Source organism: Festucalex cinctus, chromosome 9, assembly GCF_051991245.1.
Source record: "Festucalex cinctus isolate MCC-2025b chromosome 9, RoL_Fcin_1.0, whole genome shotgun sequence".
NCBI lineage: Eukaryota > Metazoa > Chordata > Actinopteri > Syngnathiformes > Syngnathidae > Festucalex > Festucalex cinctus.
Genome location: NC_135419.1, coordinates 4,260,704 through 4,279,092, shown reverse-complemented (window position 1 = coordinate 4,279,092; position 18,389 = coordinate 4,260,704). Strand labels below are relative to the sequence as shown.

The 18,389-nt window shown below is 40.2% G+C and overlaps 1 protein-coding gene across 3 annotated transcripts in view; it reads right to left on the bottom strand.

The window, feature by feature from the left end:
* Positions 1-12,470: 12,470 nt before the first annotated feature.
* LOC144025875 (transcription factor COE1) overlaps positions 12,471-18,389 on the bottom strand; it is an 83,717-nt gene continuing 77,798 nt past the window's right edge. The window contains exons 16-17 of one of the 3 annotated variants that reach the window (XM_077532257.1): positions 17,570-17,638; positions 12,471-15,026 (exon numbers count right to left, since the gene is read on the bottom strand). In XM_077532257.1, coding sequence (XP_077388383.1) covers positions 17,571-17,638 — 68 coding nt within the window. In that variant the 3' untranslated portion in view covers positions 12,471-15,026; position 17,570. The remainder of the gene's footprint in view (positions 15,027-17,569; positions 17,639-18,389) is intronic. The other 2 variants (XM_077532256.1, XM_077532258.1) reach the window with 2 other exon arrangements.

Sequence of the window (18,389 nt, the reverse complement as noted above, 5' to 3'; positions counted from 1 at the left end):
AGCTGTTCAGGAAACTCCCGAAATTCCCGATGGCCACCACGCCCCTGACGCCTACGTCTTAAATATAAGATATGTAAGAAACGAAGAGTATCATCCGTGTATGTATCTTTGTGTATGAAGCCAGATACACACCACACAAATTCCGCCTTCATTACCAACATTAAAGGATGGATGTCGATGATTATTCCATTGCCATAATAAAGTTTTAACTAGGTTAATTCCCAATGCATGTTGGGTTGTCAGTCATCAGAAATTCAACCAATTTCGAACTTTAATATCATTTTTATGCGTTGGGGTTGGGTGCTACATTTTTTTTTCCCTCTCACTTGCAGCTTCCAAAATGCATCAATTACCAATGCTTGGCTTTTTATGCCCGTTTCCACAGCCAATCATTTTATATAGGCTCGACGTCAGTAAAAGGAAGGCGGCGATTGTTAAGCAAAGGGAAGTTATTTCTACTTTCCCTTTTTTTAGTCCATAAAGTAAATGTGTTGAAATATTTTGAGTGTCGAAAAATGTGAAACAATGGAGGGTAAAGTCAGAGAAGGCGGTCGTTAACTCAGGCTGGCATACCTGTCTTGCTTTTATAGGTGGCAAAAGCTACTAATCCTTGGGTCCAATATTTATTTAGTCCAACTTTTGCTTTCCTGGACCCTTGCTATGCATCTCCTCGGCTCACTGCTTATATATTCCTGGCCCTTGATGTATTCCTGGCTCAGGAAACAAGTTTTAGTGGCCCGCAAGGGCTGAGTGAGAATTGACAGTGTGTGCCAGAGTGAGAGAGAGACGCAAGAGGGGGGGCCCTGTTTTACTTTGTAAGGTCACTCAGAGTACATCTGTATGGAGTGGGAACTCAGTCGCTTTCACTGTCACAACCACTCACAACAGCCATCTGTAATGTTGTTATGTGGAGCACTGTGTCCCTTTGTCCCTTGCGCACACACGCGCACTTAAAAAGGTGAGTAATCACGCGCACTGACCTCCCAACCTGGATGCCGCGTCGCCGTTCACACCACGACAAATGAACCGGCGCGGACACACATGTCGTCATCATCACGCCGGCTCCTAATTGCGACTCCATGTGTTTCTCATGAAAAAGTTGTTTTAGGGTTTTATTCCGCTCGGCTGTCAAACAAAACCGGCCGTGTTTTGAAATATAATTGTGGGGACCGTAAGAGTTTTCAAACGCAAACCAAAACATCGCGGCGATGCTGGTTTCTAATGTTTCTAATTTGTTCAAATATGCTGAGTGAATGACAAAAGTAGAAGTCGGAGCTGCCAAGAAAAACATATCAGAGGCCGAGCTGCGTGGAAATACAGAGTCTCTTTTAGAAACATGATCAATGTAACCTTTGTTACAGGAAGGCGAGGGAGAGCGAGGGGCGAGTGGGAGTGAGGGGGCCAAAGAGACAACTTACACAGACACTTGTGTACATGTTTATTTATCACCATATCCTCGGCGGATGCAAGGGGTCAAAGGAATCCTCCAAATCGGAGCTGCCTTTTGGTTAAGTATGCAGCGGGCAGCGATATACGCCGTAGATGTACACATGCGCTGTTGTGGTGAAGCCAATTGCGGGGCGAATATGTTAGAGAGCAATTTTGGTGTGTCAAAGTGTCAAAAGTGGAGTGGAAGAGGAGAGAGGTTTAATCATTCGCAGATGGGAAGTGGATCTTTTACTTCTCATTTATGCTTGTTCGCTCCCAGGCTGGACCAAGAAGGATGTGTAAGCCCCCCCCCCAACCACACCCCACCCACTTCCACCCCTCACTTTTCAACCCAAAACTAACATACAGCCTGGAAATGATGTGTGTGCAATGGAGAGAGAGAGAGAGAGAGGGAGAAGAAATTCAGATGGTTGCGACATATCTCTCCTCCACCCCACCCCCGCTGCTTTCTGTTACTCTTTCCCTCGCTCTCTCGTTCCTTCCCCACATATCTGTTTCGCTGAAGAATAACATACAAACCCTCTGTGAAAGGATTCATGGTTTATTAAACCAGAGGTCCTTTTCCTGTTTCAACACGGACAAGAAAAAATAAATACCACCGTTTGCTTTTCTGTCCCTTCTTAGCCATTCAGCTGTCATATTTTTATTTTTTACCTCCGCAAACTTTTCCTCGGTGTGGGTTTATTTGTTGTTTTGGTGGGTGTACAAACTCCTGTCATGGCTTTTTGATGTATCAACTTTGATTTTTACCTGCGCCGCCAAGCCAAGGGTCTTGAAGTAATCACGAGTGTGTGTTTATCACCTCCACCAAGCAACTTATTTGATTTGGGAGCAAATCCGGATAAAAATACCGATTATAGGAATTGATTTTCTCTCTTCGCTGTTGAAATGACAAAAGGATTTGCTTGCCTTGCAGCAGGATGCCAGTCGTAGAGTCCAGTACTCCTTAGGGTGGGGAGTAACGAAATACATTACGTATTTCAGGCACACAAAAATATCCAACATAAATTAAGCACATAATCATTTTTTAGGCACATTTATTAAAAACTGCAATTATTTCGCAAGATTACAATTTCCATACGGAAGACACCCAGTTGTTTATTTAAGACCTATAGTTCGAGTGGGTGGAGAAACCTTGTTAGAAATCCAGCAAGTGGACAAAGTGTCAAAACACATGAAGGGGGGAAAGAAAGAGGAAGTGCCTTTCTCTGTTGTGTTGTGCCCACCAAACGTGGCCAGTATGAAACCAATACAGATGAGAAGAGAAGTGGCAACTGCGATTCACTGTTTGTAACATAATTCCTGAAGGACTGATTTATCTTAAATAACATTAATTGTGAGCTAGCATCCAGATTGCTATGGTGGAGCTAAAGTGAGTTGGTGATCCTGATTAAATTTTTTAAAATAATTAAAAACAAAAAAAACATATGATGATGATGATGATGATAATAATAATAATAACTAGAAAATGCCATTTCTGGAGAAATGCCGTGTGAAGGCTGGAGAGCTGAATGAAAACCTGTCAAATGATGTTGAATGATGTTGAATGACATGGAATGATATAAAATGACCTGGAATGAGCTGAACATGCTAAAGTTGGAATGGTTTGAATTCATCCAGAAATCGAGAAGCAGTTGAAGGAAGAAAAATAGCACAAAAGTAAAAAATATATCAGAAAGAAACAAAGAAACAAGAAAACAAGGAAGAAATCAAGTAAGCAATGGAGGAAGTAAAAAGTAATCGGGTAAGCAATGGAGTAAATTGAGAAAAATTAAGTAAGCAATGAAGCAAGGAGCGTAGAATCGAGTAGCAATGGTGTAAGGAGTGGCAAATTAAATAAGAAATGGAGTAAAGATTGAGCAATCGAGTAAGCAATGGAGTAAGGGTCACTCGCTGTTGAAATCAGGTCACTTTAGCATTAGCATGCTAAGCTAGCATTAGCATTTACATGCTAACATTAGCATTAGCATGCTAACTTTGCATGAGCATTAGCATTAGCATGCTAAGCTAGCATTAGTATACTAACTTAGCTAACCACTCAATTCAAGGTACAACCACAAAAAAAATTAACTTGAGAAAACATTTACAAATGTTTGGAGTCAAATATAAATCAGATAATGTGATGAATTTTGGTTGTGTGGAATCCTATCACCTTTTTTCCGACTTCCATCCAAAGGAAATTGTGCCCTGATACTTCCATTTACCACTCTTTGATTTTACCGGGCGTGAATGCGTGAGCCTTGGAGGTGGTCTCTTGTTTTTGTCCTCAATTTAGTTGTGTGGCTCGATCATTTAACTTTGCTCTCTAAGTGTTTTGAACCACCCGCCTGCTAACATTCTGTTGTCAAGTGAACTTTTGTCTTTGGGACACCAATCAGGCACACGGCCCCATTAAAAGCCGAGTGTGTGACCGCTGAATGGGTCCCTTTGGTTTACACGCTGTGTCTGCATGGCCGCCGCGTGTGTTAGAGCAGGCCACACTAGGATAACTCAGGCTAATGTATTGTCCTGAGCCTGCACCCTGACACTTCCCCCTGCTGGCGCCTGCCCATTCATTACTGCTAATTTGACATGTTTACGGACCCCCCCCTCCTTACATTACATACTTAAGGCGATCGACTGACCTTAAATGGAAACACCTACAGCCGCGCGCCACATCAATACCACATGAAGATGTTTGTGTCTGTGTTGGCGCACGCTCTCGTGTCTGCGCGGGGCTGTGACGCAGTGCATCAATACTGAGTTAGTTATTAGTGGATAATCTGGAGGAGCAGCTGAGTTATGTCTTCCAGCATTATCGCGGTAAGACTGCATAATGCGGCTAAGAGGTCAACAATTCAAAGTAATGCAAGGTGTGTGTATGTGTATATGGAAAGAAGGAAGATCCAGAAGATGGGAAAATATCCAGATAAGTCTAGTTTAGTGTTTTTGTGAATTTGGTAGACGTACCCATCCTCCCTGGGCGCGCCGGCGCACAGAACTGTCTGCCCCGCATCTACAAATTTAGCCACAAAAAGTAGACTCGATTTTAGACTCGGTAAAAACAGGTCTAAATGGTATCGCAGGTGGCGTGTCTCTTCGAAGATATCTGAGGCAGCCATTCATTGTGAGTTACCGGCGCGTCACAAACAGAATTTAGCTCGGTTAAAAGCAAACCTACATACGTATATGCTACATAACAAAACAAATTCACTAAGCAACTTTGACGAACATATGAACCGAAATACGAGTGAGCCGAAGAAAATTGAGGGAGAAATCCTTGCCTTGACGAATCTCAAGCTCGAACGGCTTTCCATTGCTGACTGTTATCTATGATGGTTGCTTCTTATTCTTGCATCATGCGCTGATTTGCTAGCTAACAGCCAGTCAGAGGGGTCAAATGTCACGACGGACGTTGAATCTGCCCCATTCAACAATGTAATGTTACAAATTGGTGATTTATATAGACATAGACTCCCAGACACTCCCCGACTCCTGGCGTCAGATTGATGTATTAAGAAACGCGGGGCGCTGATAGCAACCCGCCAGGCTTCTCCTTCTGTCTCCCTCTGTTGGTCATTGTTATTTTTATTTTTCTTGGACGGGTTGTGACTGTGACGATAAATTCCGTACGTCTCTTACATACTTGGCCAATAAAGGCGATTCTGATTCTGATAAGTCCCAATTTCTTTTGTTTGCATTTCCCCATATTCAGCACTTAAATACAGCGTTTGTGTCATTAAATGAGCAATCTTGCGTCGTCTTTCACTGATACACAACATTAATCACCAATTAGCTTGTCCTGCGACCGGCTACCTCTCTCATTAGAATTTGATCGAAAATAATGGTACTTAATGATGCTTAGGAAACATAATTAAATGAGTGAGCTGTAGAACATGTGGACGGACTGCGGCGCATCAATCAAAGAGGACCCTGTCAATCCAGCGTTCATCGAGAGCAACAGACTCAAAAAAAAAAAAAAAAAAAAAAAAAGTGCCTGCATATGTGTGCGTATGTGCCGAAAACCGCTGGCCTCTATCACGACCTCATTAGGAGAAAATGAAGGCTGGATGTGTCCCCATCACAAGATAGCGTTGGTGCTTCAAAGTGTGAATGACATTAATATGTGCCTCAGTCACTTGGCCTATCTAGCTGTACTGGAACGGATGAAGAAAGACAGAAAAAAAAAAAAAATAATAAAGGGCGTATCTCTCTCGGAGGTAGCTGCTTCGAGCCCTAATTAGCATCTGAATAAATGGAATAAATAATCTGCATTATTTATGGATTTGCTTTTATCATTAATCAACATAACAAAAAGCGTGTCTAATGTGCTCGCTGAGGGGGAATGCATATGCGGAAGAGATCGAAAGAAAAATAGTTTTTTGCTTTAGTAGAACAATAAAGATAAGTGTCCTAACATGCTTGCTGAACACACACACACACACTTTGCACCTCCCCTCCCCCTCGCTCTATATATACGATAAAATCTATCTTTGTATCTCTATCGCTCTAACATCCATTACACACCTCAGCCGCTCAGCCCTCCCCACTCATTAGACCGCTGCACAGTAAATTAGCAGCAGCAATTACAAGGCGTATAAAGCATGTGCTCTGCCGGCTTCCCTCTGACAGGTACCACACAGATCATACGCAGACGCACAGAGTCACCGTCGTAATTACTGTGGGAAACGACCACACACCCTCAATAAGTGAGAGCACAAACCTCAAACGTGAGTGCGCGCTCATCCGCCGTGCAGCCGCCGAGCTCAAGCGTGCTCCGTCTTACTGGCAGCCCAGATGTCGTGGCGTTTTGGTTCCCTCGACCAAAGTGTGATACAATCAGACAGCAACATAAAACCAAACAACTCTCTCAAAAAAACAAAAAAACAAAAAAAAAACAACAACAAAAAACAAGCTAGATAGGACTGGGTATTGCCGCCAACCTCACGATACGATACGTATCACGATACAGGGGTCACGATACGATACATATCCCAATATTTTACATTAATTTACTTGCAATTTATAATCATATATAACAGTCATATGTTTACCTAAAGGATATGTTTATTATGCTGGATGACAAAAAAAAAATGTTTTTGTTAGTAGCTCTTCTGGTTTACCACCAAGCGGTCTAAATGTGTACGCAACTGCGGAGCAGAGCAAAATGTATTAATAGGCATGAGCCGATATGAGCAAAAATATGAACGTATTAAAATTACAGCTCTAAAATGTGCTTATTTGGAATATTTGGGGAAGTAAAAACACCATTTTTTTACATGTAACACATTTTATTTAGTTTTTTTTTTAAAACAAAATATAGGAAAATTGGTACACGTGCCATGTTAAGTTTAGAAGTAAATAAATGTTGATATTCTTCCTCTGCTTTCATTTTTCTTAGACACAGTGTCCAATCACTGGTGAGTTATTTTTGTATTAATCGGAGGCAAGTAACTTCAAAGACGCTGCTGGTTTTTATTTTTTAGGTACAATGCAAGCTGCAAAGGCAAACGTTAACTGCCTATTTAAAGTTAACGAGCAATATCGATTCTGATGCCTGCGTATCGATATGTGTATCGTAATGAGGGCCGCAACGATATATTGCCGTATCGATTTTTTTGAGCACACCTCTAAAGTTAGATGGCAAAAGGTACATAATTAACATGTCCATCCAATATTTGTGACATTGTTTTTGTTGGCGTGCAGAGAGACTGAGCTGATTGAACGATGCAACATTCTACATGTTTGTTTTAACCAATCATGACCACGAATGAAAATTTTGTGTTTATTCTTGTCGAAGTGGGGGGGGGGGCACAAACATCTTTCCAGCTAGAAATGCACGACGCGCCTCTCGCTGTTCAACATTCAACATGAAAACGGTGAGTAATTCTGTGAGAACAGAATTCATTGCAGCGTCCATTTGTCCGTGTTGGGTTTGTTTGTTATCTCCGGCGTCGGCGCTGGCTTCCTGGTTTCCTCACAGTTACATATCCCGCCCCCAAACACAATGTCGCTCTGTGATTGGCCCGAACCACCAGTGGTTCGGGAACGGCGGTTTTCAGTGGGAGCGGTGCAAGATGTATTCTCCGGAGTTTGTGAACTCACAAATACCGCGAGAATTTATCTTGGTTAATTGCCGCCAGCCTCTAAAAAGATATTTATAAACCGTAGTTGACACACACTTGTATTTTTTTTTTTTTTTTGGACAGTTTCAACAAATTGCCACTGAGATTCACATTCACATGTATGGTGAGTTTTAGTGAAGTGAAACTGCATGTTTCTGGAATGTGGGCGGAAGTTGAAGTATGTGTGTGGCCTCACTTATGTGAGGGCACATACAGTATGTATGCAATCTAATTATTTATGTACAGTTTGCCTTTAACATATAGACACAATGCTGCTCTCATCGCCTGATGTAATATGCACATAGCTCATTTACTTTGCTGCTGTAAAACTGGAATGGAATTTTATTATTACTCTTGACCAACTGTATACTGTATTGCACTAATCTCAACCTGTAACCTGGACTGCTTGGAGGAAACAACATTCAGTCATAACACTTATTAAGTGTGATGAGGAATGCGCCTCTTTTGTCCATTGTAACTGTTTTTCCAACCCTGAATATTATTAATATTCATTCCTTGTCTTTTTGCTCACTGACTAGCTCCGCTTCCATTGTCAAACCCCCCCCTCGACTACCCCCCCATCCATCCTCTCCTCTCCATTTCTTTCCTTTCTTTATGCGGGATCCCCATGGGGGAATCCTGTTTTTGCTTTCAAATACGCCTCTCCACCACCCTTCCTCTCTTCATGTGTCCATACAGAGAGGAGAATGTGTGAGAATATGTGCATTAATATATTTCATTAGGCTACTAGTAGCACAGAAACTCCTGAGCACGCAGCGCCAGCTCTTGATGTGCGCCGAGGCTGTTGGCGCCTCTCGTTCTCCAGGAATAGTGTCTTTGAATACGAAGTCTCCAGAGGTCTGCCCCGGGCCTCCCACTCCTATTGTCCTCCTCCACACTGACCACTCTATCTGAGCCTGCAAAGCTGGAGCAAAATGGCATCACCTTTTGTCTTGGCGTATTTATGATTTATGTGTTTGAATGCGTGTGTGTGTGTGTGTGTGTGTGTGTGTAGGTGCGTGTCCATGACCCTTTTTCCACAAAAATAAAAGCGATATTGTATTATTTCGATAAAGTACAATTTCGAATTGTCGGTGTTTCCATTGAAGAGAGTTTAAGCTTCTGAGGCGCAATTCTCGGAATGTCCCGTCTCGCGAGACCTCGCTGCTCTGTAGGAGGCGCTCGTGATGTTTACGGTGTAGTTGTGTTACTTTAAAAACATTCACCTCTCATCGGGCGGTTTCGGGCATTTAGTGTTGGTGTTGTTGTGTGTGTCCCTCGGCAGTCGGCAAGCAGTTCTGACACGAAAGCGAGTGGCCGCGTACTTCCTACTTCCTGTAATCCTAAAATGTTGTTGTTGTCTCCTTCTCCTTCAACTTTTCGAAGGCGGCTCGCTCGATTACACCTCTCTCTCTTTCATGCTCATGACTAGGGCTGGGTATCGCCGCCAACCTCACGATACGTATCACGATACAGGGGTCACGATACGATACGTATCGCGATACATATGTATCCCAATACTTGATCTTCAAGGCGATACATATCCCGATATATTACATTTCTTTACTTATACTTATACATAACAGTCATATGTGCACCTAAAGCAGGGGTGGAAAACTGCGGTCCTCGAGGGCCGGAGTCCTGCAGGTTTTATAGATTTCCCTACTCGTAGTGCAGCTGATTCCAATTAACAGGCTCGTTATCAGGCTTCTGCAGAGCTTGCTGATGAGCTGATCGTGAATCAGCTGTGTTGAAGAAGGGAAATATCCAAAACCTGCAGGACTGCGGCCCTCGAGGACCGGATCTCGCCACCCCTGACCTAAAGGATATGTTTGTTATGCTGACTGATAAAAATGTTTTTGTTCGCAGCTCTTCTGGTTTAGCACCAAGCGGCATGCCTGGTCTAAATGTGTACGCACTGCAGAGCGGGGAGCAGTTTTCACAGACAAACCGGGAAATTTTAATCATAGGCATGAGCCGATATATGCAAAAATATCAAAGTATTAAAATTAAAACTTTAAAATGTGCTTGTTGGAAATATTTGGGGAAATAAAAACAACATTTTTTTTCATGTAACACATTTTATTTCCTTTTTTTAAACAAAATATAGGAAAATTGGTACATTGGTACATGTGCCATGTTAAGTTTAGAAGTAAATAAATGTTGATATTCTTCCTCTGTTTTCATTTTTCTTAGCAGGACACAGTGTCCAATCACTGGTGAGCTATTTTTGCATTAATTGAAGTCAATTAACTTCAAAGACGCTGCTGGTTTTTATTTTTTTAGGTACAATGCAAGCTGCAAAGGCAAACGTTAACTGCCTATTTAAAGATAACGAGCAATATATCGATTTTGACGCCTGCGTATCGATACGTGTATTGTAATGAGGCCCGCAACGATATATTGCCGTATCGATTTTTTTTTAGCACACCCCTACTCATGACGTGCAGAAGCCGATACAAATCACTTCAGCATGTAAAACTAAAATACAAACCCGAAATTAATAATTCTCAAAACAAATAGTAATTGCAAGTTTAATTACAAAATGCACATAAACAACGTGTTACAGTCCTTACCTCCGTGTGACCGGTGTCACATGACTACTAATGCACAAAAAGTGTTTCCATTACACTTTTGCGAAATACTCCTTTTTCGATACAGCTCAAAAACCACCTCAAAACTTTTTTTGCGATATTTGATAGTTTTTTTTTCCGCAAATCCGGTGTTTCCATTACCCGCTTACTTTTGCGTAATGCCTTTTGCGCAAAACTGAGGGTAATGGAAACGCACCTTGTGAGTGTGAGTGCATTTGGGGAGTCCCTTGAGCCGCGTGTTGATTCTTGGCGTGCTAATCAAAAACATTAGGCTTCCCCTCTGCATGTAGTCACCTCCGTAATTCAATATTCTACCTCTTACAGCTAAATCATGCACACACTTTACTGCTTGTCAGCAAACTATCAACTCTCTGATTAGATATACACCTCTGCACAATTATCAGCCTGCAAGCGATTAAAGAGTGTTGCAAATCCTTCACTCATCGCTACTTCCAGGTTAGCCTCCCTGGGTGCTACCGAAGCCTCCAGTTACCAGCGAGACCTCGAAACGCTCGGAGGTCAGCAGAATCCCAGGATCCGCTAAGGTAATCCAATCGCGGCCTAACCGAAATTACATATGCAAAAATCAAAATCAAAAAGAAATTAATTTTCTGCTGATGACCGGGTATGCAAATGATGACTCGATTATGGTGGGCTGGTGCGTTTGCAATTAATAACCTTGGAATCATCATTAACCAATATGTTTAGGAGGAAACTTGTCAGGCTAACCATGTTCGCCATGCCAACGCTAATGCATTAATGAATTGGATTCATTAGAATGAGAATCGGAGTAAGAAAGGGGAAGGGGTGCAGACTTGTTCTTGACTTGAGGAATTTGTCTTTACAACTCATGTTCCTGTTTGTGGATTTGATAAGCATGTGATCGTTCTCATTCCAAACCCTTGACAAATTAGAACAAATATTAATAAATAAATAAAATAGAGCTAGTGAAACAATTATATGCATGAGCAAAGACCATAGTAGGGCTGCAACTAACGATTATTTTAATAATTGATTAATCTGTCAATTTTTTTTTTGATTAATCAGTGACTCAGATTAAAAAAAAATGTCCATCCCTTTATTTCAAAAACACACAATATTTCCAATTGATTTGAATTGACTTATTGGTTTAGTTGGTAACATTATCAGAAAACAAGCAATAATGTTAAATGTTTTTATTTTTTATTTTATTTTTATTACTATTATTAATAATTCAATCTCTGGGGTAATAACCTTATTGATTGATTTTTTTAAAAATTTTATTTTATTATCTGTTCTTATTGCTGCTGGGCATGTAGATTTCCCAGAGGGATCAATAAAGTCAAGTCTAAGTCTAAGTCTAAGTCAAATTGTTTTCCAAAGTAAAATGTCATGCTTTGATTTAACTCAAACATATCACTGGGAAACATTTTCAGAAGAAAAAAAAATCTGTTGAGTTAGATTTTTATGCGGATAAAAATGAAATTGGCATGCTGGTCCCAAAATTTCTTTTTTCTTTTTTTTCTAGCACATCAAGTTTTTTTTCTTCACAGTTTATCCTCCCATCAGATAAGCATCAAACACAATAACCGTCAAGTTGAACACTCCAGAAAGAGCTATAAACGTAAAATTGTAATTGAACTATTTGCACACAATTATAATTATAGCATAATCATACTTTCCAAAACATAATAGTCTTAAATAAATATTGCGACCATGTCTCTTTCTTTCCTATTTCATTGTTTGTCAATATTTGAAAGTTTGATAAAACAAGCATATGAAGTATCTGTCAAGTATTTTTATATCTAAGAAAGTGGCGATCCTATAGTTCAACAACTTGATGTGATAAGAGAAAAATTGAGAACAGTTTTGGAATCGGCACTCAAAAACGAGTTCAAACAGTTGTCACAAACAGGATGGTGCATGCTCTGTTTTATTTATATGGCTAAAACCATCTATTTAAATATTTTCCTATGATTTGAATTCAACCACTGTCTATGTACTGTTGTATTCGATTCAATTCAAGTTTATTTGTAGACCTTAATAACAAAAGAGTCGAAAAGGTCTTCACAGGCTCAACAATTAATTGTCTTGAAAACTCAAAAACACGTTTCGTGGAGGGAAAATTAGAAACCTTGAGAAGGGACCACAGACGGAAAAATTTCCCTTCCAGGATGAGCAAGCTGCAATTGATGAAGCGTGGGAAACTTTTTATTTTTTTAATTTTTTATCACATACTATGGTGCTGTACAATGTTAGTTTAAACAGCAACATTCTGTTGCAATTATACAGACGTACAAAATGAGCTCTTGATTAATTAATAAGAAGAAAAATGCGGACAAAGTCACAGACAAGAGGTAACTTTAATTCAACATTGTGAGAGTCCAAAAGTTATCTTACAGCTCATCAAAAACAATAACAATCTATACAGTAGATTTTTCTTCTTCTCTTTGAGCTTTTGAGTGTATCTGCAGTCCAAGACAAAAAGACGGAGAAAAAAAAGAAAAGAAAAAAAAAACAGAAGAAAAAATAGACACTGGCTATTTGGTTTGCATCTGTCATTTTCGTTGTACAAAACGTGACCAATAATCATAATGGGGATGGAGCAAAAAGTTCCCAAAGAAGCCATTCATTTGTGTACGACAATAGACCTCTGTGGTGTGTTTGTGAAACCGATACGGCTCGGCCCCTCGCGGAGAACAACAACGCAAGCGCTTGAAAACACTCGTCTGTCAGCGGGCGCCTCTTCTCTTCAAATAGTTCCTTAACAAAACCAGAAACGCGGGAAGAAAAGCCCCGTTCTCTCTCTGTCTGTCCGTCTGTCTGTCCAGCAACAGCTTGAACACAAGCACACGCACACACTCACATACAACATAATCGTTAAAAAAAAAAAAGAAAAAAAAAAAGAGGACAGAAATGAGCTCCTGTTTAGCTTTGTGGCGTGAATGGCAGGGATCGGCTACTCAGGTCTGAACTGTGATTCCGCACGTGTGATAAGATTGTGCTTCAACTGTGCTACTTACAATTAATAAACAGCTCAATAAGGTCAAAGAATTTCCTCGAAGCGAATCAAGACATGTCGTCGCTGTTATATTTTCCGATGTTTTTCAATTATGGCTCTTTGTCTTCTTGTGTGTGTTTTGTGCTTTGTCCCCCCCCAAAGTTCCCATGAATTCCTCTGTGGCGAAGAGACAATTGTGGCGAGGCTAAAAACAAAACAAAACTGTACACGTGATTGAATGAAGAATGGGATTGCATTGTTAAGGCATCTAGACTGCTGGTAAAGATTACAGTGACAGAAAACAAGAGTGTGGAGATACAGTATGGAAGCGGGAATAAATAACGTGGGGAAAGGAAGGAAGAAAGAATGCGCACACACACACTCACGCAAAGACAGTGCCACTCAAGAGAAGAACCCATGCATATTAACAGTATCAATCTGGAAAAAAAACAAAACAAAAAGATATATCTTTACAGTATATATTAATGTGTGTATATATTCTTTAAAAAATCTACTTCAACCAAATACTCTGAATAAGATGCTACTTTTTTTGCCATACAATAAACATTTTCATAAGGAAACAAACAAACAAAAAAAAAAAAAGACACGTTTTATTAACTTATACAAAAATAGACAATGGCGTGTTGGTGAGTCCCATACAAAACTAAAAGAAGACACATTTAAATAGTGAGAGACGACAGTGAATCATGTAACAGAACACGGTGGAGTATGTTCACAACACAAACAAACAAAGGTGATGTACAAATACAAGGGATAAATACAGTATTTATAGCGTATCTTACACAAACCCCCCCTTTTTTTTTGTATCCAAAGCCTCGTTGTATCACTAAATCTTCTGTACTGAGAAGCTGCCTTAAGACGTTTTTCAAACTAGAGCTATTGCCAAAAAAAAAAAAAAAAAAGCCAAATGAAATAAACCAGAAAAACGGCTTTTTTTTTATATACAAAAATATATCAAACATTTATTCTAATGTAACATTTGCTTGACTCCTTCAGTACAGTGCTGGCTGGACACACACGGTCATCGGACTTTTCAAGTGTTTACAAACCCTTTTTTTGGCGAAAAAAAAAAAAAAATCACATCATGTTTTTGAAACTCGTGACAAAGCTCCACGGTCACAGTTTTAGTAGAATTCAAACAGTTTAAATCAGAAGTCAACACAAAAATTTTATTGACAACAATATATTCTATGGAGCCCCCACTGGTCTAAACATGGTATGGCGGCCATTTTTCTTCTTGTTGTCGACTGAAATTCACATCACAGTTGCTCAGCGCTCAAATAGTGACCAATCACTGAAACGTCACAAACGTCATTGGTCGTTACTTGAGCCCTGAGCACCTGTGATGTCATTTTTAATCAACAGCAAGTGGCAAAATGGCCGCCACACCAGATGGATTCATGTCCCACAAACACAATATCAATCAAAACGCTGTGTAGACTAGTAAGGGTGCATACAAAATTATTTTAAACAAAATTTTTGTGTTGACTACTAAATAGAAGAGTATCACCATTTCTCTCGCTCTTTTTCCATTTTTATTGTGTGTGTGTTTTTGTTTTGTTTTTTAGCACGCAAGCTAAACACTTAAGTGTTGTTTGTGCACATTACAGTTGGCTTCCCCAGCAATCAAATAAACAAAGATAAATCTCATGAATATGAATCCCCGAAGCTACACTAACTCAACCAAAAGAGAAATGACATGGCAAAGGTTGTTCCGTCTTGTAAATCCCAGTGGAGTGGAAAGGCCTGAGTTTTGAACAGAGTTCTTATCGTCACTTCAGCTCCGGAGTCCAACACGCGCTCGCGTCTTGTTCCTCTCAACATTCTTCTTTTCCAGATCCCTCTACATGGGTGGAACAATCATCCCCGGAATCGCTGCTTGTGGGAAAAGAGGGGGAGGAAAAGTGGGAGGAGAGCCAGGCGGCGGTGGGGGGGGGGTGTAAAAAAGAAAAAGAGAGCGAGAGGTCAGTCATGTGATAGCCGGGTTTCATCTGTCATCGAAACAGCGCCGTAACCCAAATGCAAGGACGCGTTATCCGCTCCAATCCAATCCAAACGTTTTCTTGCTAACTGGCCGCGCACGGACCGCATCGTTCCAGTCTGGCACGGGCTTGCTTCCCAAATACTTTTCATGCGAGCGCCGCCACTGCTAATTGTTAGCAGCTACCCCAAAGTGTGTGAACAAATGCAACATGGCTGACGGAGGCGATGAGATTATGTTTGGCTCATGGAAATGGATCATCAGCCTTCAACATGGTTGGATCATCACACTTGTATTTTGGTACACTTGCACAACCACCGATGGAAGAATTATATAACAAATATCTTTACAAAGATAATGTGCCAAACATTTTTTTTATGTTTGTAATATGTTTACTATTGTGGTTGGAGTTTGCACTACATTACACGGAGAGGTCTTTCTAATATTTATGTAACATTATTAACTAGTTACGTAAGAGTCAAAACACATTATACAGCTATCTATGATGCAGCAAAACAAAGACTTGAACTGGAGGTTGAACAGTCAACATGTGCAAAATGCTCACAAGTCTTCGCCCTCAGTGCGCATTACACCAAAGTTGGAAAACGTCATCCCCATCAAATTTTTTTGTTTTTGTTTTGTCAATTACCTGTTTGCTGGTTTACCACGTTTTTAAAAAGTCCAGATTTCAACAACTGCTAATACTCGCTGTAATGACCGAGCTTTTCTTTTGTGTATTGACGGGACTTCTAAGCAGGGCACAATGTGATTGGCCGCTTACAGAGTTGAGTAAATGAGCTGCCTCTTTGAAGTTAATTGCCTCCAATTAACTTTATTTTCTCCTTCTTGGTGATCGGAGAGTAGAGGGGTTGGACAAAAAAAAAAAAAAGACCCTTCGGATTGATATATTTTTTCTTGAAAAAAAACAAACAAAACATGGTGCCCGCGTGTACTAGTTAGCCCCTATGACCACATGAGTAGCCCATGTGTCATTTCTAAAAATAGCTCACCAGTGTTGGGACATTGTGACTCACTGAGAAGACTTAAAATAAAAAAAAGAATGTTAACATTTATTTGTTTACTTAAAATTTGCATGATATACGTTTCTCAATGTATGAAATATTCAATTTTTTGTTTAGAAAGAAATTAGATTGTGTTCAATGGGGGAAAAGTGCAGTTTTTTATTTATCCAAATATTTCCAAAAAATCATTTTAGAGCTTTAATTTTAATACTTTGATAACTATATGGAAATACAATGGAAGTACAGTAAAAAGGAAGGTAGAAAATTTAAGGAAAAAAATTGTAAAATAAGAAAATTATTACTTCAAATAAGCAAAATTATCTGCCAACAGGAAGAGAAAAATTTACTTAAATTTACCTGTAAGATTTAGAAAAATAAGAAAATAATACTATTCCTATATCAACCACAGCGGTCTTGAAAACAGTATTTTTATACAAAAAACAAGTTATATTGACTTTTTTCCAAGCTGTAATAAATAGAACTATTTTCTTAAAATACATATGTATTTTTTTTTTTTTTTACTCTTGGATAACTTTGCCTTATAAGACATCTTGAAAGTCAAAGAGCTTCATGGAACATAATAGTTTTAATAATGTCCATTTTGGTCGTCTGAAGGGTTCGATGAATACATGACAGTCTGAGCATTATCATCTCTGTAAGGTAAGGGCAGATTTTTTTTTTTCTGTTCCTGCTCTCATCTTGAATCGTGCAGGTGTACCCAATCTGGCCTATCGCCAGTCATGCTTCACTCCTTAAGCCTTTCCCTACCCCCAGTTTTGCACATAAGCCATCACATGGAGGAATTTTTCATCGAAGATATTGGCTTCCTATTGATTCCTCTCTCTCTTCAATCCACTAATTCTCAGGTTATTTCCGAAATGCGTCGGTCTTGTTGGGATTAACTGAATGATGTGTGTGTGTGTGTGTGACTGCGCGTGTGTGTCAGCATGATCAGCGTGCAGTGGCCCCCGGGTCACCGTGTTCAGCGCTCATCAACGCCGACGGAGGAAGCGAGGAAGTGCTTAGCTCGGGGCTCTGATAAAGATTCCCATCCATCATTTCTCTGGCTCGGGATCTCAACACCATGCAACACATCCTGCCTAGACGGGCCGACTATGAGCCATGTTGGATGGAAACGGGAGAGCAGAAATGACCCCTGGTGGCACGGCACACACCTCCCCACGGACGGCGGACGCGGCACATGGCAGGAAACAGGAAGTGAAAACAGGAAATGGAACACATATGCGTTCTCACTGACAAGTGGAGCGTGACAAATAAAAAAAACGAGAAGGAAGGGCAGGGCAGGATGAGCTGCTGCTGTGAACGAGCTGGGTGGGACAGCGTGGGATGGAAAGAAACGGAGGAATGGTGGACCAAAAAAAAACAAAAAAACAAGGAGAACGAGCGGGGTAACATACTTCAGGAGAAGGCCAGGCCCTGCAGGGAGCTGGCTGATGAGTACTTGCTAGAGTCCACAAAAGACTGATCTGAAGTCAGGAGGGATAGTCGGGGATCAAGGAGCGTAGAGGAGGAAATCAAAGGGTGAAGTGGAGGGAGAAAAGGGGTAATAAGAGGAAAAGGAAAAGGTGAGAAATTGTTATTCAAAGGAGGTTAATGTAGCGCTATTGGTGCTCGGCGTAGGGGGACCAGATTTTCAAAATGTAAAACCGGGACACGACAGTTTAGCTGAAAATCAAATATACAATGAATTCTCAACAGGAACTATTCATAAAATAAATGAAATCACCCGTCAATCTGGTGACTGTTACTATTTTAGCTCATGCTATCTTGTTTGCCAGTTCGACAACGCTAAACAAAGGCAATGGACTCCAAACATTATCCAAACATTTTTGCTCGGGTCTGGTGTGATTGGGCTACCAGATTGCATCGGGGTCGCCTACGGATGATGTCACGTTTACAGGATTGGCTGGGAATTATCCGGTTGACGTCGAAACATTCGAAACATTGGAAAGACAATACAAAGTGTTACCTTAATTGCTTAGATTTTTTTTTTAGCAGGACATACTGTATATACTAGGGATGTCACGATATCCAATATTATCATGATATAAAGGTCACAATATGATAATTATCACGATATTGTGATAATTGGTGATAGTAAAAAGGTCAGTAAAAAAAATATGAGCTCATACTAAAAAAAAAAACCTCAAGATTGTTCTTTTGTAAATTATAGCAATGCATATAAGCAACCTACAATCTTTAATAAGACTTAATATT